Here is a 23,764-nt window from a genome sequence, read left to right on the forward strand (position 1 = left end):
GTATCAATATAACCAAAGTCAAGGAATTAACATTCTATCCTAATCTCACTGTACAAAAGAGAATATTTTAATAGAAATAAAGCAGAAATGCCAAATTGTGATTTTAGAGGTTCTGTTTCACATCCAATAAAAACCCCCAAAGCAAAAGCTCAGATACCTGAAAGACTCTTTTGCCGATGAGAAACAAGGTAACTTCACCCATCCCAATCAGCCTGTGCTTCCTTGTGTCAGACTGATAAGCATCTTGATCTTTTCTTTTATAAAAGCTATCACTAAACCCACGTAATATTCTTATAGATGTTCAATTTTATTCTACTTCTCAAGAAGGGTGTTTGTATGAACAAATTTTATGGTCTTCAATTACCCAGAAAAACACTAGAAGTCAAAGTAGCTTGCTGAAAAAAAATTAAACCTGTAACTATTTGAAGATCCAGGGAAAAGGCAGCAACACAGAACATCGGTTTACCACTTGCAGGAAAATAAAAAGCTTCCAAAAGACCAAACTCACTATGTCAATATTTCACAAGCACATTACTACTACATTCTGTTTATGGATTAGATTTTATCTTCAGCAGGTAGGGGTGAACTGTATAAAAACAACCATACATAAAACTTTACCCTAGCACAGAAGTAATGACATTAAGCTATCTGCGTATCTTCATCTCAAAGCAGAAAGATGACAAAATTACAAAGCATCTTGAAATATATTCATCCCTAACAAGACTTCCCAGATTCATCACCTTCTCTTTGACCACAATTTTAAACATATCCTGATAAAGGTTATGTAAAAGATTGTTTGGAATTCCTCATTCTGGAATTAAAATCAAACTACTGTTCTAACACATTTAAAGAGAGTGAATTTTTATAGAAAAGAGTCTTACTGCAGAATGACAAAAAAATTCATCATTCTATTACACTTCAGTTTTTCAATATGTGCATAATTACCTCTTAAAAGAATTAACATCTATCATTACTCTTAGCAACAACTACAGAATTTATTTTGGCAATCTGTGCAGTTAAAGTTAAAAAAAAAATTAACAGTAGAAAACCATCAAGTCACTTCCATTACAGGTAAATAAAAACTGGAGGAAAAGATTCAACAAGAACTTCCAAGACTGTAGGCATTAATCAAAAGCTGTATTATCTTACCTTTGTTGTTACAATGCACAAGCAATCCATCGTTTCAGCATAGCAGGTATCTTTCCAAACATTTAAAAGCTTTATTTTCAATCACAGCTAAACATCATCTCAACAGAATGAGAAAGAACACACCTATTTAATAGTCAAAAAAGTAGAATGTGTGCCAGGTTTCTCTTTGGATTCACTCAGAGGTAGAAACACCGTGGAGAGGAAAAAAGAAAAAAAAAGGCTAAAATACAAATGCTTTATGTTTCATGAAAGCTTCTTAACCTCTTTTGATTATCTGCATCTGAAAAATTTAAATTTATTCTTGAAAATATCCTAGAAAAGATGTCAAATCCTATTCCATAGCAGTTTAGTACCTCCTCGTATTCTATTTCATATACTCTTCTTTCAGGATTACCTAACACATGAGCATCATAGGGAATCATTTGATGAGATGCAATACAAAATTATTTTACTGCACAAAATCTCAATTCAGCTTTCCTGAGCTCGTTATAGTTTCTAAAATGAAGCGTTTGTTCAAAAATAGTTTTGGTTGCAAGCAAGTATTTCTCCTCTAACGTCATTTCAGCATTTGCAGGCTGCAAAATAACTGATTTCTTAGGCAGTAATGAATGGAATATTCCATGTAGAACAGGGAGAAAAGAAAGTGGGAAGGAAAGAGTAATGCATATTGCAAGAGAAACGCTATTTTGAGCCTCGAATTAACCTAGAATTTCATTTCCCTTTGTAAGGGTGTAATACAGTGACAAGGCAAAGTTTGTATGTGCAGGCATTGTCTTCTCAGCCTAATAAGCACAACTGGGAGAAGTAAAACACTTGGGCACAAAAAAACCTATGGACTAGGAAACACTTAACTGACAGTTTCAGACACTGGTAAGGACCTTGTTACATCAATTTCTCACAAGAGGCATTAAAAGCAACTAGTTAACTCAGTTTCTGCTACCTTGTCCTATTAGGTCTCCCACTAACACCTTCGCTACAAACATTGAAACACATTGAAAAAATTCAATAATTATTTGAAAACTATTAAATCTTATCTGTATCATTTTGCTTTTAGCCCACGATGTACACCTGGACAAAATTAATATATTTCACATCAGCAAACATCTCTAGAACATACTGGGTGTGTATCTACACCATTCTCACTATTCCCTTCAAATTTTCTGCAACTTTCCTCCACTTCATTCCTTGTCTCTGCCATTTTTAGGGGGGGAAGTCAGAAAAGAAAAGTTAAAAAAAATTAAGGAAACTATTCTTTGTAAAATTACACATTTTATTTTTCAGGTAAGTGGTGCCTTAACAGAACAAAGAGGAAAATGAGAACATTATAAAATCCTTCTCTCATTTAAAAAACAAAAACAAAAACCCAAAAAACAAACCACCTCCCAAAAAAACCCAAACATTAAAGAAAAGCTTGATTGCACACTAGTAAATCAACCCCATTCAGCTTGAATGGAATTTCAAGGTATATCTTATACCACGTGGCCAAGATCAGGATATATACTTTGTGTGTCCAAGTCAAGCCAGAGAAACTTTTCATTTTCACAGTCTATAAAGTTCGTAAGGAATTTCTATTACGAACATCTAGGTGAGGTTTTCATTGGTGCAAAGCACCAGTTGGAAAAAGATGCATCTTTGACATTAGTAAGGCTCAACCCAAACTTAAGTCTAAACAGTCTGACTTCAGAAAGCAAAAAAGTGAACCACCTGTTAAACTGAAGGAACTTTCCCTTTTGTCAGAAAAACAACAAAAAATTACCCACACAGCTGAATGCAAACAAGGAACCCCCATATAAATCATCACTGAATTTCTCCAGTCTTCTGTTGGGAAGACTGTACAGTTCAGAGACACTGACAAAGTACAACCACCAAAAAGACACCAGGAAACTGAGGAAATCATTTTTAGGTGGCTTGGCGCACATTTTGTATCTTGTCCAGAAATGTTTCCAACAACCAGTACAAGACACATGGTCAGCCCACGTGTACATTTCTTGCACAGACTTTGCTTTAGGAGCCCCGGCAGCACACCAAGACTCTGCTGGCCCCTCATGCTCCATCTACCAAGGACAAAGATCAATGATACTTTCTCATCACTCACATTTCTCTCAGCCACCGTAGTGCAAGATGAAGCTTCTGCAGACTAATCCTGGCTACAACTGCCTTACATTCAGGGTCAATCACTTCACTTCTTTTCCCTCCATTTTTTTATTCTCTGGCCTTCTTTGGGACTCTCTCTCAGAACTAAGGATCATCATCAACTGTTTTATTTCCCCTCTCATTCACTATCATCCTTTTAACAAGACCTAAGCTCAGTCTTATCATAGAACGCACCCAACTTCTTTCAGGTTGCCAACCCAAAATAAATTTCTGCAGACATTTCACTGGAAAATACTGCATAGAGAAGAAAAAATATTCAAACAAGATTGACCAAGACTCAAACATTCATTGCCATAAGAAACAATAATACAGCTTCCTGAAGACAATTTTTTAAATCCCTTGAATGACCAAGCATGTGTTAAATTTTGGAGCTAAGAAACATTTTTTTCAAAATGAGAAGTAGGTAGGGAAACAAGAACTAAAACTACTACAATTAATTAAAAAAAAAACTTAGAACCTTCTTCCCTTTAAAATGTATTGTGGAAAGCAACAAAAAGATATTAAAGGACACACCAAAACTTGAATCAAAATCATGAAGTGCATGGAAAGCCCCATTTCCAATGCACTGAAGAATAAGACTTTCCATCTAGCACTCTTAGCCATTAAAATCACTATTATTCTGCTGAATTTGTGAGAAGCATTGCAGTCTGTTCACGTCATTCATTCTTACAGAAAATAAACCTTTCTGTCCTGTTAGCTCCAAGTTATCTGAGTAACAATCAGCAACAACCATTCTATACAGTTTGACCAGAAGGAAAAGAGTGCATTTTCATTCACCATTATTTGTGGCATCAATATTAAAAAAACTAAGGATGATTCTCATGTGAGAAACAAAGGAAATAACTTCTTTTTGTCTTGAATTCTCTACCAATTCTTTCAAGTTATGTTCGGCAGTCACTTTTTGTGCCTTCGCAGGCAGTGAGTGATTCTGTCTACGAAGTCACCAGACAACTAAATAAAGGAAAATTCATGCACAGACAAACCATACATAGAAATAAACCATGCAAATGAAAACAATGCTTTGGATCTATCCACAAATTTAAAAGTGCATATGGTTATTTAAATACTAATTTGCTCTCAGGTTCTCTGAGAAAACCTGTGTAACACACAGCTGGCACAGGTGCAACCAGAGCAGCAGGCTCGGCTCCAGCTTTACAAGGGTATGTCAACAGCCCAACCTCAGCATATTTGAGCAGACGTTTCAAAGACTCAGTAAAGATCAAGCACTATCATCACTGTAAGCATTTTCTCAACTCCTTTAGTAAAGACAACATTAAAATTCTGAAGTGCTGTAATCTAATTTATGTAGCTACCTTTAAACCTGGCTGCAAGATGTAATTATTACAAGTTTAAAACAAACATAATAAGATACCAAATTCACATAATTTTGTGTAAGTTCTCTATTTACTTCTGAATTGAGAAGGGTAAGTTTTTAGAAATAGCGGATTTTTATTGCTTGTGTATGCATCCTGAACTGAGCATGGGGCTTTTGCTTGTTTGCTTTTGCATTCAGTTTGACCAGAAGCCTGGAAGACTTGAGCTTTGGTTCAAGACTTACACTCTTTTTATTCATACAAACATCCTGGATTTCAAGAATTGAAGGTAAAATACTTCACAAGCCAAATATAATTTCCCCACTGTAAAGCTGACACAGAGAAAGCAGTGAGGCTCCGAGTGACCCACGACTATACACTATTAGGTACTCAGATAAAAGCAGCACACCATTTCTGCAGAAAAGAAGCTGATATAAATAATGAGCAATACACACATACAGATAGAAGCATAAAGGAACAGTGTAACTGGGAGTACAGCAATCAGACATAGGGTATCATCAAGCTAGTGAGTACTGAATCTTTAAAAATATAAAGGCAAAGAAGATATTTGTAGCCAGTGCAATAGATCTGAGATTTTCCAAGGAACAGCTTGTCATTACAACAGGTACAACTGACCGCATTTGTAAGGCCAGGTGAGGCTATTGCCATCAACAAAATTCAGAAACAGAAAAACAGAACTAGAGTATCCTGCCAGTTTAATAATGCAACCTATATATACAGGTATCTCTTTCTGAGATTTCCTCTAAGATTTTGATTAACTGCTTGATGTACCATTCCATTTTCAATACAAACTGCTAGTGATTAAACACAGATTTTTTTCATTCTAAAAGAAACCATACATCCAAAGTTCTTTCCTCTAGACTATGTCAGCTCATTTTATTAAGAAGTTACACAAAACTAGCAAAATCTTACAAAGGTTAAAGACATTACTGCTTGCTTTGTAAATAAAACCAGTGCCCATAGTGTACATGAAAATTACATTAGTTTAGTTCTATCCTTTTCAAATATTCACGCGGACCATTATTTGCCTTTTTACAGATAGTGAGCAAGCCAAACACAAGGCTGCAGTGTGCCTCAATAGCAAAGGCAGCTAACAGAGGCTGCATTAGCAGAAACACAGTAGTATCAAGCAAAACTGTTACTCCCCTTTGCCTGGCACTTCTAATGAGGCATCCGGAACACTGCATTCAGTTTCAGGCCCCCCAATATGACAAGGATGTTGATAACCTGGAGCAAGTTCTGCAGAAAGTCATCAACATGCTGAGGAGTCTGGAAGACCTGCCCCTCAAAGAGAGGATGGGGCATGGGGCTTGTTTTAGCTTTGAGAAAAAAGTTCAGCCTTCCAGTGCCTCCAGTGAGGTCACCCAAGAGACAGAGCCACATGCATGCTGCATGATGGAATGACCTGAGAAACAGCAAATAAATTGGAACAGAGGTTTAAATCAGAAATAAGGAAAAGTTTTCACCACAAGGATAGTTAAGCACTGGAACAGGTCATGCAGAAAGATTTTGCAGTTCCTACCCTTGGAGGTTTTCAAGGCTCAGCTGGTCAAAACCCTTTACAATCTGATCAACCTCACAGGTAGAGCCTGAATTATTTTATGATTCCAAGATGTTTAGAGAGTTTCACTTCCACCATGTCTGGTGTCAAATTTAGCTGACATGTCTATAATTCCAGCTATTTTCCTTCCTTCCTCTTTTGGTTTCTTTTTATTAAAAGAAATTGGCAAAAGGTCTTAGAAGACAGTTAGCCAGCCAGCCTCTCTACGTGCCAGATACTAAACACAGAGGCATGTGCAGATAAATGGGGAAATCACAGATCAGACCAGAGTACTTCAGCCACCATGAACCACTAAATAAAGAGATCTGTTGACCCAACTGCAAGAGTAAGACACTCCAGATGGAGCTCCACCTTGCAAAACAAAGCATTTCTTTGGAGACACTGTTCAGTAGGGTTGTGGTTTTTTTTTTTTTTTCCAAACATCTAAAATGAAATTATTATGGCTACTTTTAAATGTGAGAAGTGTTTGCTGTTTAGCTTGAAATAAAATGGTAACAATATTAAAACATATCCTACAGATTTAAAAAAAAAAAAAAAAAAGAATGCCACAAGACAACTGTTTCCTTAGCAATACCCTAGTCAGTTAGAGCAAAGGAGGTTTCTACCAGTGATTCAAGTTTCACCACATATTTCTCAAACACAAACTGTCCCACCTACAGATGGCACTACAGATCACAGCTTGCAAGGATGCTCCCTCCTGCACACATTTCTCTCACACGATTACTAGTGTTAAGAGTTCTTGCTCTGGATTTGTTAGCTGCTTTGCCAATGCACACCTAAAATTCAGTACTTAATGCACAAAGAAGAAAGGTATGCACCTTTCAGCCCTTTCAAATTGAATCCGTGGGGATTTTTTGCTAGTCCTTTGAACTGACAGGATTGCCATTCCTGTTTATCACTGTCTTGAATCTCTCTTTTTTTATTGCCTCATCATCTTTTCCTACTGGAGATTAAAACAAATAAAACTGTCAAACAGGGTTCCAGGAAATAAAAAGCACGGAAAAGAGAACAGATTGCTGTGAAGGGGAAAACCGCAGTCTGCACCTCTAAGTTTCACTAATGCAATACTTATGGGGATTACAAACTCCAGTCTTTCAATCCAGAAGTAGGAATGCAAAAGCAGAAGTAGGCTATGTCCCATTTTAATAGTCCTCAGGCAACCTAAGCTTGTATACCACTACTCTATGTATATACACAAGCACACATTGCTAAAAAGTCATTCCCAAAGTCAGCTGTGTAGAAAGTTCTTGTAATACAATCCCTAATCACTGTAGGGGAGCATTACATTCCTACTGTCAAGCAACTCTCTCATATACCATCAAAGTGTCAGCTGGAAGAATACTCATTTGGCCCAAGCTAACTACAGCACAAATATATCATTAAGGTAAAAGAAACAGGATTGAATGGTATTACTTTCAAGGCTAACAATTTGCAAGCGAGAAAAATCCGTCCCATTCTTATCACCCACAGTCCTACCAGCCTGGCAAGCAATAGAATAGAGCTAAAATAACCTCAAAGTGCAGTTAGTATGCTGATCTGGTTATATTTTGTTAATGGACTAATGCTGAAATGGGCAGCGGCCTTGCAAGTCTAAAAAGTCACAGTCTCTGTTATACAAAAGAGCTGGGTACAAACAAAATCAGATATACTAAATGCAAGCTCCTTCCAATCTCTAGTAATTTTCAGGAAGGAAAACAAACCATTAAACACATGCTGTAGCAGAATGGTTATGCCCTTGGGTTGATTAAAACCAAAAATTAAAAAAAAAAAAAAAAACCACCAAAATCTAAGTACATAAAAAACCCACAAATTGAAACCAAAATGCATTAAGTTTTACAGGATGTAAATATAAATTTTCATGAGGTACACATAGCAAGTTATGTGGAATATAAACTGTCAATACATAAGCATTTATCCTCATGACTTTTATCAAAATTAAAAACATTGAGGGAAAGGTATTGCCTTACAGGTATACAGAGAAAAAAAAAAAAAAACAAAACACACAACACAAAACGAAGCAACACACACACAAAAATAAAAAACACATCTGTCACCAAAGATGAAAGAATTAAGGCTGATAATATGTACAAGATTATATGTCTACTATAACAATTTTCATATATATTTGAAAGCTAAACTAAGACCTTCAGAAAAAGCAAATTAAACCAACACTGAACTACCACTCTTCAAAACTGTCCACCTTTACAACTATAACATGGAAGCAGAATTTTTAACTAACGAAATACGAGGTTACATTTACTCAAGGTGACAGACACTGAGAAAAGTTTGGCTTCAGTTTCACATAAGCCATCTTCAACCTCAGCGTATGCAACTATTCTTTTAAATACTGGCAGTAAATGTAAAATCTGAGTTTCATATACTGAAGGTAAAACAACTGTCTGACTTCCACATGATACTTGAGATACTGTCTGAAGGAAGACAGGTGGCTTTCTCATAAACAAATCTGGGTCACTTAGAAAAATAACAAAGTAATCCACACTATAGCAGGTTCTGTTAGGTAATACTATATACCATGACCACCAGACAGTACTGGAGAAGAAGCTGCATTATCTAGGAAACAATTCAGCTGAGAGCATCCACTTATGTTTATGGTGAGACTTCAAGTTAGGCCATTCTTCCTTTCAACACATTAGTGATTTTGCCATGATAATGTGCCCGCTGTCCTTGGTGCAGTGTCATAGTCCAGCCCTTGTACTACTGGCAGTCTCCTAGCACATAGGAATAAAAACTACAGATGCAACTTGGTAATTTAATTACCCCTTCGCGTGCATCTTTATGTAAAATACAAAGATACAGGGACAACACTACCCTTTACCTATTAAGTTAGTCATCCTTATTGTGGACTTTTTGGTAGCAAAATAGGAAACTTCCTATAGGATAAACTTTCCAGTTTCTGGAATGGGCCAGAGGAGAACAATCATAAAACCCGGATCTAAGAGTAAGCACCATCCTACGCTTCAGATTTCAGCAGGTTTCCCCTACAGTGGAAGCACAAAATGTGCTACAGTTGGAACATTGTAACAAATCTCACAGCAGCAATCTGCTTCACCATCCCAGCTGCTGGAATTAGGAGCATGTTTAAAACCAACAGAACGGTTTAGTAGGAATGTAAATCCTCAAGTCCATTACACTGTTCCAAGGTATATAAGAGAAAAACAAACACACACACACAACCAACATATTTAACCCATTTAAGACAATTATACTGCCTTTAAAGACCTTTAGTAAGGGAGACTGCCCAGGTACAGCTATTCTGGTACTTAGGAAAAGATTTAAAACATTTTTGCTAAGCCTATTACCTTTGCTTACAAACACAGGAAAATTCTGTTTCCCAATTAAATGTTCAATGCTTCAAAGCAGCACCAAATCTTTCCATCAGTCTTCATTTCTTTTCAAACTTTAGGTCTTCCTTGTCAATCTCTTCTAAGCACTTAAATTCTTTTACATCTTTTCACACCATAGTACCTTAAATTGGACAATATCTCCAGCAAAGCCTTATGCAGACCAAGCAGAACAGTTTTCAACTACACTCTTGTATCAATAAGGTGTTTCCTTGTATTAACATGACATAGTTGACTCACCTTGAGATTCAACAATGACTCAGATCTTTTCTGAGAAACCACTGAACTATTCAACTGCTATGGGTCCTGCTCAAGTACAACCAAACTATAGGACACTGTACTTGGTCCTGTTGAACAGGAGCCTGCCCTTTAATTAGTCCAACTGCTCAAGGCTTCATTCTGGTCTTAGCTTCTGAAGCAGCAACACACTATTCCCCTCCCATGGTTTAATTTATAATTTAATCAGGATATTTTCACTAATAGCTCAGACTCGGATCCATTTTTTAGAAACTTTAACTGATGTATTATCTCAAAATATAGCCTGTTAAGCCATGCTGTTTTACTGAAGTCAAAATTTGTCATATTTACTGTTTCTTCCGACCAGAAGAACTACTACCACATTAAAAACAAAAAAAAAAAACCAACATGAAAAAAAACACCACCACACACACAACCCCACCACACTAAGTTTGACAAAACTGTTATCAACTATGCTGGATATTATTTGGCTCCTTTTCCCCTTCAAGGAGCCACAAAAAGGCAGTAGAATCATTCCCTGTACTTGTTAAACCTGGAGCCTCCTTTCCCACCTTGCTCCTATATACGCCTTTTTTAAAATACAGTGTTTGCCCATCTGCAGTTTTCCAGAGCTTCATCCATCCTCTGTGACTAAGGGCACCTGTAATGACTCTTAAATTGCCTCATTAAGTTCTTTGCACATGTAAACATGAAATGTATTAGAACCAGTTTATTTCAAAACACCTCAGTAGACAAAATAAAATTTGCCTATCCTTGCCTGCCCTACTGTCTACAGGGCATTTTGCTCCTGCTTGGAAAAGACTCCATTTCCACCATGTCTTCAGAAAGAGTTCTACAGGTCTACACCTAAGATTTAGATGACGGAATACAAGTAAATAGCACAATAGTGTTTTCCATAGTATTTGTCATATACCCTAGCATTACTTCCTTTTCTCCCAAGATGACAATTCTTAGAGCAAACTTTCAATAAGGTGACTATGAAGACAGTGGCCTTCTCTACGCAGTTTTGGGTAACTAAGACTCCAAAGACACATATAATTTAGGTTTTCCAGTGTATAATCAAGATTCACAAAAAACAAAGGAAAATAAATCGTTCTTACACTGCAAGTTCCTACACGAGGCTTTCAATCCCTCAGTGTTCAATTACTTACAAACCTGAGAAATATGGTATACTTAGCCTGCTCAGTTTTTTCATGTAAAGCTATTTTAATGACTGTTCTTGGCAACATATAACTCTTGCCCCTGGCTAGGCTAAAAAGTTGATATTTTATCTACTAGCTATTTTCTACTTTCTGAAAGAACACAACACAACTCTTGGATTTCTTCCATAGTTTCCTTTAAGGCTTTTCTGACACAATTCATACTAGCTTCAATATGACAAATTTCAGAAAAACTACAATAAGCACAAGCACTTTCTTTTCCCCTAACTGCACAAACTCACTGGCACATCACACGATTGCTTATGTTCTGCAGCTAAGTGCTGTCTTACAGTCCAAGCAGCCTCTGATGGAGTTCACTCAGTGAGGCCTCCTCACCACTGTCTTTAGCTGGGCAGTACAAGTTCCTGAACTTCCCTGCAGGCTGCAGCACTCGCCCTTTGGTTGGTCCCCCAGTTCTCCCCAGGTTCTGTGACTGCCACATGAAAACAGGTCATTGAAGCACACTGCCTTCTGTTATTACCGAGAAGCTCACAAACCTCTGCCAATGCTGCCAGTGTTGAGTGAACACTTGAAACAAGGTTCACCTCTTTGGGGACAAATAATAGATCTGATGGGAAAAAAAATAAAAAAAAAAAAAAAATCAAGCAACACTGTAACTTTAAATTGGGCGGGGAGATCTTTATTTAATTGAAAATACAAATCAACATGCATTTCCCTGTCCAGTTTTCTCACCACTCACTAGTGACAACTGGATTCATATAGCTTTCAAAAAAAAGTCCCTCCAAAACACAGCTGTGTAAGTAGTAGAGAATTTCTTATGAACAGACTGAAAAGTTTACTATCGGAAAGATAGAGCTTCAGATTTCCCAAATTATTAATGAAGTAATGACTGAAGAGTCATCAGTAGAGATGAATATAAGCTTACTAAGCCTGTCAACGAGGTTCCAAATTCAGAGCATAAATCCAGTTTAATGGTCACTTAATGGTACATTTGACAAACAAGTTTATAAATTTTTGACTAAGCAAAATGCACACATCTGTTATTAAATATTTCAATAATTAAATCCCCTAAGATTATTGATCTTAATAATGTAAGTTTTCTATTAAATATTTTATAAAATGAAGGAAATGTAGAGAACAATGTCAAGCTAATAGTCTCAACAAAAAAACTGAACAGATTTCTGCATCATACCTCTACACTTGGGCTAAGGCTGCTCGGCAGTGTTTCTGATGTCACGGTTGTGCTCGGAAGGCTGGAGAAGTCCCAGGTATTCACAGGCTGTATTGGTTCAGATGGCTGAGAGTGATCAATGCATTTTGGATTGTCCAATAAGGTCACTTCATAAAATTCTTGAATATCTAAAGACGTGGGGAAAAAAAAGTGAGAAGTTAAGATTTATAGTTGCTGTAACATTCTGATTTTAACACCACTTTCCTCCTGCAAAATAAATATCTACAACTTTGTCTACCTATTACAGATGAAGCTGTATCACCAAGAACACACAAACCTTCCCACAGAATACACAACCTGCTCTCCGTGCCCCAAATCTCAGAGCCTGTTTGGCCCCATGTCTCACAGCCCATGTGTTCCCACTCACTTCCAGCTTCTGCCACCAAGCCCCCGCAACATGATCTGCAGCAGGAACAGCAGCGACACACAGAATAACTGCAGTGGAACGGTGGAAGGGATGGGTGCCTGTGCTTCAACTTATGGTATACATCATTTCAGCTAATGTAGTCTTTGATTATCTGAAATCTACCCTTCAAGGGCAATATGATAAAGTCTTTTTTGTGGTATATGTTTTAATTAAATTACCACCGAAATAGAAGTATACTGATGAAATCAGCAAGAGAGAGAAGTTAGGAAAAAGGAGATTGATCAGGACAGGTCATCATCTGCTTTTTCAGTTTAAGTAACAGAAATAGGATGAAACTTTAACAGTATGAATTACAAGTTGTATTTATGAAATAATAAACAGCTTTTCCTACAACCCTGAACATTCAACTGGAAACTTCTGGGGAACCAGAATACAGTTTCATTAGGTTTTTTATTGACATCCTATCAATTCCATGAAGCACCAATAAAAATAACAACCTAAAGAAGCATCAAAGGTGTTTCTATGAAGGTATAAACATATGAAAGTTGCTACCACAACTGTAATCACATGCATAATCACTCACATTAAAAAAAAAAAAAGAAAAACAAAATCTAAAAAGGTTTAGGCTAAGAGAAGAGCAAAAAAATGAAGAATATTGTCTTGTAAAGCTTTTAGTCTCTTTTTCAAGGTATAAATCTGCTAAACAGGAGTTGTAAACTCCTGCTTTTAATTACACCAACTTCATAGAAGACAAACATCCAGACACAGCCCAAGAAGTAAACAGGACCCAGCCATGAATAAGGAAAACTATAATTTGCAGAATCTTGTAGCTTTTCAGCAGCTGCCCAGGGTCAGTAACAGAGGCACAATAACTAATTCCTTTATAGAGCAACATTGCAAAAGAACGACCATGCAAATGAGAGAACTCTTACTGTTGCTTGTGTTCCAGTCTTAGATTTTTTTTTTATATAGACACTGCACTTCTGCTCTCTACTAGTTCAGAAAACTGCAGTTCTCAAATTCCATTTGTATCTTTTCTCTGAGCAAGAGTCACATTCCTATCAAGTGCTTACATTAATTTTTTAAGTTATACTTGCTCTTAATGCTGCTGATTGGAAGAAATAGCAGCAAAGTTGCAGAAGATGTTAAGTGACCTAGATATATAGGAGCAAAGCAGCCCAAGAGATACAAATTGCCTTTAAATCTATCTTTCACATTAGCGCTCTCAGTTGCAAATTTGTCTTGTAGCTGCATTAATATTAATATATCAATCAAGCAAAGATTTCCCACCCCTCCCCCCCCAACAGAGAGTACTTTGTCTATAAAAATAGGCAGTGGTTTAAGTTGATTCTATAGCTGCAATCCAGAGCAACCAAGCAGGAAGATTACTACATTATTTATGGGAAGGGGTTATTTCTGCAACTGTTTTCCAACAGAAATCTAGGGCACTGATTCTCAATTCTGCTACTGTTCTTTTAAGTCCCTGCCAGTGGAGGTGGTCATTTATTCATACTGTAGAACAACTTGTGTCAAAAAACACATTATTTCCTATACATCTTCTCCACTTCTCTACGAAGGACACTACAGACTTACTATTGAAAGATGTCAGAAACATATACACCACTTAATATGGGGATTAGTTTCTATTAATCATGAACTTGCTCCCAATCTGTAAAAAAGTTCCTAGGAACTTGGTGCTATATGATATCTACCTTTTTTTTTCTAACATTTATTTACAATTTTACTGTTCAGAATAGAAACATTAGGTATTTAGGAATGTAGGCAAGCAGTCTATGCACCCTGAATGCATTATGAATGAGTGCTTAACATTTAGTTTTTGAAGACAGAAACTCAGGCCCTACTAAATCTAACCTAAAGAAGTTAATTCTTCTGGTCTACTGCTATGTGTCAGCTCACAAAAATATTTCATTGTACAAACACACTTAAATGTCTACTGAAATTATATTAATCTGCAAATATGTTATAAGCATATGAGAAGTTCTAACACTTTCCTAATTCTTACAAGTAGCAAGTGGTAAAATACTAATTTTGAGTTACATTCCCTCTTAAAGCTAGATGTGGTTTTTTGATGTCTTAGTAATTTCCTCTTATATTAATTCCAATACATGTTACATCTCAATCTAAGTCACAGAAAACAAAATTATAGAAAAATAATTCAAGTCTGATATCACACAACAGTAAGAGAAACACAGATGGGAAACATTTCTAACTAGAGGGGAAGCATTAAAAGAAGAGCTGACTGACACTTAAAAATCAGGGACACCAAGTTTCAGGAAAGCCAAAATGACAAAAAGGGATGAATGGCAGGCAACGCAAAGTCATCCTGGAATTATGTTGGCTTACAAGTAAAACCACATTAAGTAGCCAAGTCAGCAATATGTTGGTTGACAACAAGAATAAAAGTCTATACAAAGCAAGTGACAGACCACCAGTTCTGAAAAGGAGGACTCAAGACACATAAAAAAGAAAATTATTTTTCTTAAAGTATTAGTAATATGAAAAGCTAAGCAGTAGTGACAGTCTTTTTTTCAGTACTCACTACAGTAGAAGCTGACCCAATACAAGCAGTTTGTCATGTATTTTTTCCCTCTTCTCATATTCTCCACTCAGTTTTGTTCTTTGAATGGGCTCATTCACAAGTAATGTGATACACCAGAAGCTAAAACTGCTCACTCTTAAAGCAAACAAGAAAACTATCCACCAAATATAAACTGAAACCCAAATCGACTTCACAAGGGAGTTCCAGGTTCATTAAAAACCACAACACAATAATTAAAAGAACAACCGAAGTGCAGAAGAAAACAAATTCTTACATCTCCTACGTTAAGTATATTTGATGGCAGTTCAAGAGCCTACATCAATTCTGTCTAGAGGATCTGCCTCTGAGGACAAGGATTCCAGCCAGCAATATGACACCATTCCTTCAGATAGATTTCTGCCCTGCTCCTCAGAAATCAGACAGAAGGCCTCTGCTTGCCATTTCTGCTGGTATGGGGAATGTCTGACTTCTGGCTCCACATTCAACAGAGAGGACACTTGTAATGAGCACAACATAAGTGCACGTTCTAAAAATCTCATTGTCAACCAAGCTTTCACATAAACCTTTCCTGCAGCAAAGAATATGTAATTTTAGTAACAGAATTACTCTTTGCATTCACTTATACATGAGCTTTTTGATAACTGTAACCTTGTGAGTCAAAGATGGGATACCTATAATCGCTTTTTTTTTTTTTTAAGAGAACAGTGTAACCCCATAAACGAGGAGTTGATACTGCTTGTAACAAGCCATAGGCCTCATGTTAAGCTACATAACAGGCCTCTGGACTTGTCTTGGCCTGCCTGGAGCTTTGTTTTAGCTTGTCCAACCCTACAGCAATTATCTAAACACAAGGTGACTTATCTAATTTGTATAGCTTTTACTGAGCTTCAGACAACAGTATGATGTAATACCTATTGTTATAAATATTTATTTATAAAATATACAGCACTTATAAATAAATAATATTTAAATACATAAAAATACTTATATCCAAGTTTATATATTTTCCATGTACGTTATATATAAATATATGTAAAACCAATAGGTATTACATCACCCAACTGTCCAAAACTCTGTAAAAACTATACATAAGCGCACACACACACAGACTGTATATACAAATAAGAGTGTGTGTATATTTCTGTAACTAATAGATACAACTAACAAGTAGTTTTTCTGTAGGGAATGAATTACCTAGGACCCCAGAAAAAAAGCAGCATAGAGGAACACAAGCACAGAACGACAGTAGAGGCCTTAAAAATAAAGGCACAGGACGATAACAGAGGCCTCGAGGCTATAAACAATTCACCAACTGCTAATTACAAGCCAAAGGAAACCAACCTTGAGAGCTGGGCAAAACCAGTTTCAGGGATAACAGAACAAAGAACAAGCATCCAGCATATATAAAACACCATATATACAAGAAATTCAAATGTGACATGGAACTGCAAAGTAATGAAGAAAGAATGAAGCAGAGAATGTGTTAGCAAACAAAAATAACCTCAAGAATACACAACAGTGAGGATGAAAATACCATCAACATGGTCCATGTCCATGGGGTGGATTCCCTGTACCACTCAGTCTCCCATTCCCTGTTCTTCCCTGTCCATATTTTAATATGCTTTGGTTTTCTAACAAGTATTAAGCAACACGCTGTAATTTTTTTATATAATGATGTTCTTTAAGTTTCTGATATTGGACCTTTAAAGTTACAGTATAGAAAGAATCACTACAACTTCATTGTCATTTACTACTCATTAAAAGTTTTTTGGTTTTTTGGTTTTTTGGGTTTTTTTTTAATAAAAGCTGTTCTTTGACCATCACACTAACCTACTGGTTTTAGGTTTTGCATTTTTATGCTTTAAACATCTTGATCATTTGTGAGTTATAGGTGGTTTTTCTGAAGTGCCAGGAAACTCCACACAAGCTTAACACTTGATGGACTAAATGCTGACACATTTACTACAACAGCCTGCACTGGACACTGTGCATGTAAAACAGTGAACTGTTGCCCTTACACCATACACTACACAGAGCTGTAAACTGCTACCATAGAGTATACATGACGTTCATATGCTGTATTAATTATACTGTCATTTGAAGATTTTCAGTTTTAATGTATTTAACAGGTTTGTACATGAGCAAGAGTTAATTTAGGAAGTTCATGTTTGTTTTCTGTTTGCTCAGTTTTTAAGTTCAAAATTAATATTTTGCATTCTAAAACGCAAAGGGTCACCTCCCTCAACCTGCTGGCAATACTTTGTCTAATGCAGCCCAGGACAGTATTTGCCGCCTTTGCCACTAGGGCACAGTGCTGGCTCATGTTCAACTTTTTGTCCACCAGGATCCCCCGGCCCTTTTCTGCAAGGCTGCTTTCCAGCGGGGTGGCATACAGCATTTATTGGTAGATGGAACTATTTCTCCCCTAGCACCAGCCTTTACACTTCTGCTTGTTGAGCTCCATGAGGTTCCTCTCAGCCCATTTCTCCAGCCTGTCAAGGTCCCTCTGCACAGCAGCATGACCAGGAGTTATGCGCTCCAGCTATGTAGTTAATTCTGCACTGACACCAATGAGGTACTCCTTTCTGATAGATGTTCAACAGCAGAACAAACCAATTTCAGCCAATGGCAAAGCCAGCAAGTCAGAAAACCACTAGATACAGACTTCACAGCACAAAGCATTTCAATACCAGCTTTGGTTTTGTATTGTTTTTTTCCAGCAGGCTTGCAAGAAACCAAGGAGCTTATGAATTCTTTTAGAAATTGACTTATTTCAGTTTAGTATTTCTTTTGAAGATCCATCCATGTGCGCCAATCCTTTGTCATTGCTCACAGGTCTGCCTCTTCTCAGACATTCGCTCATTCAAATATGGCACATGGAAATGCATGGGGTTTTTTCTTCAAATGCAGGTAACTTCATAAACAAACAGGTCTGTTAAGAATTTGACTACAGGTACATTGTCCAGGAAGAGGTCATCCCATTACAAATTAAGTACTTCTCTGATTTTAGGGGAGCTGAAGGGGTTGGGAAAGACATCTATCTTTTCTGGGGCTTCCTGTCAAAGCACCTGAAGCACTGAAAACTTAAGTCTTAAAACTACTAGAAAAGAAAACAGAGGTCAACATATTCAGGGCAACCTGAGATGTATGGCATCTGCCAAATTCTTAGCAGCCCTACATAATGAATGGATATACAAAATCTAAGTAAAGTCATGATCACTGTCAGAACAGGCAAAAGAGTCTGTCAATGCCACAAACTTTCACTCTTCAGTTGTAAAGCAACTCCTAAGGAAGTCTCAGTCCTGCATGCTTACTTCACCTGCTGCATCAAGCTCAGAATATCCATGTAACACAAGTAAACCAATACTTGAAAAGTACATGATTAGCGATCAACAAGCAAATGCAAACATGGAAAAAAGTTTCATATCCACTTAGAAAGCCAACAACTAGACTCAACTAAGTATTCTCTTTGTGCATCCGTTGGTTGTGTTGTCTCATGGTATGTGTGTCTGGTCAAAAATAAATGTTTGCATTCATACTACTAAAAGTGAAAAACAGGCTCATCACAACTCATGTAAAGTCCCTTTCAGAGTTCACTGGTCTCTTGCATGGTTGGGTTTTTGTGGGGATGAAAGTTGCAAGTTGCAATGCAACTTTCTCACCACACATGTTCTGTTCTACAAGACCCTTAGCTACAAGCTGCAGCATCCAACTACTCATCCTCACCCCTTCCACTTGTTTCAGTAATTGTGTCCTACCCTTTAAACTTCCATTCTTCACATACTCCTTTGCTTAACTCAAATTCCAGGAGAAGCTATTTTCCATTTCTAACACAATTGCTCCTTAATTTGCTCTCAACTGAAACCACCCTTAGATCTAGGTGTTTGCTTTTATTCCTCTAGCTGCTTTATACAGCCAAACATCAAACTCCTTGCCAGCATATCCACTTCTGCTTTCCAGACTGTTCACTCACATTTTCCTCTTTGTTTACTAATCACTTCTTCACCACATCTTCACATTGTCTCTTTCCAATTTATTTTCCTTCAAAAACCCACAGGGTTTTCTCCCCGTGATCAGAACTCAGGCAGGAAAAGCTTAAAAAAAAAAAAAAATTACAGTTGTAATCACACAGCCAAAAATGGACATAACTGCTTTCTGTTTTCCAAACTCTTTGCCTTTTAATACTACCACATGTGCCCCTCGTCACCAATCTAGTCCTAAAAACAAACAAACAATAACAAAAAAAACACAACACACCCCACCACTAGAAAATGAATGCCCAGTTATCCACCCTCTCCAAAAATCTCAACCCCAGTTACAAATCAGCAGCTGCTATAACAGTGCACTTTTTTTTCTTAAAAGGATGTATTTACTACTGTCTTCAGTGGTAACGAAAACCTGTCAGGACAAAGGAAGTGTTACTATTAAGTCTCATTTCTAGAAGGTCCCATAAATAGTGTCAGCGCAGGATTGAAGAGTTTACTCTCCAGACAAACGCATTAAAAAAAATCAAACTAGTTTTGCGATTAGTTCACTCAACACTCCAAGTTGAGTTTTCAGAAAGTTCATAGCTCTGCTTAAAGCAGACAGCACAAGCATTGGTTTCTTCTACCAAGAGTAAGCTTGTAGACTCCAAGATAATTATCTGACAGTGGTGGCAACACAAGAATGGCTGGTACCACACACCAGCACCTCCACCAGCAGAAACGCCTGTACAGCCAAGTTCTAGCACAAGTTTCTGAAAACAGGACTTAAATTTGCAATATTTTTACAGTTTGTCTACAGGTTTTCTTTAATGCATCTCTGTCTTAGGCTGACCTTTTGATTTCAAGCCAAAATAACACAGCTTTTTTGAGGACACGGCTGGAAAGATATTTGCACATGACAAGATTCCTAGAAAAGTTTTACCAAAGAGCTCTAGAGCCTCCCCTAATTTGGAGAAGGAACACAAAGCTAAGGAGGCTATTCTAATGTCAGCTGTACACCTTCTGCGGTCTCTTAACATTCTTGCAAATTCAGCCTAGTTATAACTCGGGAGCCATCTGTGCAAGGAGACTACCAGTCAGCTGCTGGAGTTCAGCTTCTTTGAGGATTCATTCCACCTGCATCAAAACAAGCACCGTCCCTCAAAACTCAGGCAACCAGACGCACAGGAGGCACCTGGCGTTCCAGCTGCAGCGCAGAACAAGATGTTCTGCCCTTGCTGCTGGTATTACCACAGAAGCAGGCCTGAGACTGAGACTAAATACCCTGCCTCGTGCTGTCCCCCTTCCTCTACACCAAGCACTGAAGCCACACAGCACCATGGGAGGAGACAGGCATCAGAGGTAGGGAACACAGCTGCAAGAACACCAGCAAGTGCAGAACAGCACAGAAGATAAACTTTCCCAGAACCTGGAAACTGTATCAATTATTCTCAAATTCGACTTTCTTTTTAGCCCCTATATGAACAGCAGATATATTAACGAAGTTTTCTTGTCAACAGCCCCTTTTAATGGTAACTCTGTGAAAAGAAAAATGCCATAATTGGTAACTGATACATTACTGAATACACAGTCAGTATAATGACGACAAGGATAATCTTTTGCCACAATACTATTTATCTGCATGCCAGTAGCTACTCAACTTACACTAGTCTTACTTGCTATTTTAGGCTACCAAAAGCAGCACCTAATCCCAAAAATTCAATACATTGCACTGTCACACACTTAATACAGCATAGAAAGCATTTAAGAAAGCAAGCACACAACAACCCCAAAACGTTTTACACTATGGAACTGCATTACATGCATACAAAACAATAAATAGTTATTTTAAAAGGGAGAGCAATAAGACTGTTTAACTCATTACTAGGTTCCTTAAAGAGGAAAAATTGAAGTTCTTCCAAAAACTGGGACACTCTGAAGTAATGACAAACTACATGGCAGAAGCATATTAATGACTGAGTTAGCACTCTAAATCATCAGGACACCGACTAAAATGTCCTATCTTCCCTCCATCTAAATAAATACACGAAAATAATCAAGTAACTAACAGCTTTTGAAGACACAAGTCCAGCTAAAACCTCTCTGAAACTGACCAACTCCTGCATCAGTGTGAGAAGGAGACCTCAGTAAGCACAGCTATAGGATATCCTTAGGCAACTTGTCCAAAAAGCACACTAATACCTCAAAGTTGCAAGAATGATATCCACGGGTGTTTCAGCTTCAAATACAAGCAAAGATGTTGTATTACAGAAGTTGCAATCTGGGGAAAAAGGTCACAAAAATGCAGCAAGGGTAAGTTTTCAATGTGAAAACACGCTATTCACCATCTACAACAATTTCAGCAGTATCCAATATAACAGAAGATCCAATTCTCGCTAAACTTTCCTCTAATTTAAAAAAAAAAAATAAATCACTGACTATCTAACCAGATCCCTGAGTTACCATCAAGAACTTCTGGATTCTTAATGTAAATATTGTTCAACTGATTTTGAAAGAACTTGTACAAGAGCCTCAGTAACATTTAGAAAATGCGAAGCAGTTCCACAGTAGCCTTCCTCAAACTAACTGAGGAGCAGTCTTATGCAATGACACATACCCACAACTAAAATTCTCTCTGAGGCCTGAGCTCATTTGAAAAGTTAACTGTGTCATCATGCCATATGCTCCATTAACTACATCACTGAAATAAAAGCTGATACTGAAGTTTCCCCAAGAGCAACTACTTTTGGTTTCAGTTATGAAGAAGAGCTTCTGCTTTATCTATGTTTTATTTTAATTTAGCTAGCAAGTACAGAAACTATTTCTACGCTGGATAATTGAGAAGGAGCTAAAGGAGCAAGAACGCCTGCAGAGATGCCACACGCAGCTCAGAGAGCTGAGGTCACACGCCATCTAGTAGGAACATGGTCGATCCACTTGGAAGGGTGCTCACTTGGAGGAGTGCTGACCCAGTCCAGCCTACTTCAGCCTAAAATCTAGGCGTGTTTCCCTAATTCAATTCAGAAAGCCAGTGGGGACAGAGCTGAGAAAGGTGCAGAGTAGATTTTATATTCCTAGAAGGTTCATCCCCGGTCAGACTGCTGATAAATCTAACAAAGAGTTTGCCTTAATACAACCATTAATTTTACAAAAACTTCAGACAGGACTTCTCTCTGGTGTACAAAAACATAGTAACAGCATTTTTAATATATTCTGTTCCATTCATAAAGCTCCTGAATCCAAACTACAGTTCAAAAACCTTAATGACTATCAGGGGTAAGTGTTCTTTGGTTCAGTGAGGATTATTGAAACCACTATATTTTTTTCTTCTTCAAAATTTCCCACACTGAGTATCTAGTGTTAGGAAAAGCCAGCGCATAAGTGCAGTTCTCAGAGCAGTTCTTCATGCAAAGAAACTCCAAGTGAAATAAATTAGACTGCTTACACGCATGAGATTCAACACCTTCAACCTCCCCTAGTCAAATTTGTCAGTTTATACCAAAAAGTCTTTATATGCGGAGCTATAATATTAAAAAAAAAAAATAAAAAATAAAACACACACACCTTAAAATGGACAAGTCAAGAAGGAAAGCAAGAAAGGCAGCACAGCCAACTCCACTGCCAGGAGACTCTTCTAGAATTTCCTTTTTCTGACACCTATGCAAATGGAGTTAGTATTGGCAAATGAATATTTTTAAAGTAGTAAGCTACTTTGTGTTTCTAGTTATAACTAGTAATAGCTTTAATTTTATCCTATTTTAATACGGTCAACTGCAGCACATACCCCATTAAGAACAAACTTTAATTACACAGATTCTGTGTATAAACGGAAGCCTGATTCACAAGTTTTTCCCTCAGAAGTGTTAGATTTATGTATGCAAGTGTTCCTCCTGTCTTTTCAAAAAGATAAATACATCATATATCTATACCTTTGCAAGAACCTGTACCTTCTCAAAAAGATTTTATAAGTGCCTAAATTAGAAGCAGAACTTATTTGCAGAATTATCATCTCACTATTTGAAGATAAATATCAAATTATTTGCCAAAGTGAAATTAAGTCTACTCCGTGCCTCTATATGCAGATATCTTACTGTGGTCAGTCTCTTAATAAACTGACTCATCATTCATCAGAATATCAATAACAACGTATTTTAACTACAACCAAGAAATCACAAGCTAGAAAAGATATCACACAATTCTGAGACTGTACAGTAAGATATATACTTAAAACTGACACTATTCTCAAGTTGATTTTAGTTACAGACCATTGGTATCCATTTAGAGTACTAGACATCATTCCACTTAGCCGATTGAAGCAATGGCAGTGGGAATTACTGCATTAGAGAAGTCCTAGAAAATGAAAAAACTGACCTTTTCCACAGACTGTTTTAAAGAGGTCATATTTGGTTACCCATTTTGTTACCAATCTGAAGTTCTTACAGTTATTTCGCTTAACACATAACACTGTTGTGATGTCAATTTCATAAAACCGGTTGTTCATGCTGGCCAGTTACTGCTCTAATTTGAATCACTGAAAGCCATAACTATACTTAAGATCCCAGTCAAGTTTGTAGATTGCTGAACTAAAGTTCTATTGACAGAATTCAATGGAGAAAATAATATAAAAAAAAGGCTCAAATGAGAAAATAACATTTGTTCTTCA

At 37.2% G+C, this 23,764-nt stretch overlaps 1 protein-coding gene across 14 annotated transcripts in view; it reads right to left on the reverse strand.

Moving 5' to 3' along the window:
- The window catches only part of DLG1 (discs large MAGUK scaffold protein 1), a 151,624-nt gene that overhangs the window by 124,442 nt on the left and 3,418 nt on the right, over window positions 1-23,764 (reverse strand). For all 14 annotated transcript variants that reach the window (XM_071812544.1, XM_071812543.1, XM_071812542.1 and 11 more), the window contains exon 3: window positions 12,171-12,337. In XM_071812544.1, coding sequence (XP_071668645.1) covers window positions 12,171-12,337 — 167 coding nt within the window. The remainder of the gene's footprint in view (window positions 1-12,170; window positions 12,338-23,764) is intronic.

This window comes from Patagioenas fasciata, chromosome 9 (genome assembly GCF_037038585.1).
Source record: "Patagioenas fasciata isolate bPatFas1 chromosome 9, bPatFas1.hap1, whole genome shotgun sequence".
Lineage (NCBI taxonomy): Eukaryota > Metazoa > Chordata > Aves > Columbiformes > Columbidae > Patagioenas > Patagioenas fasciata.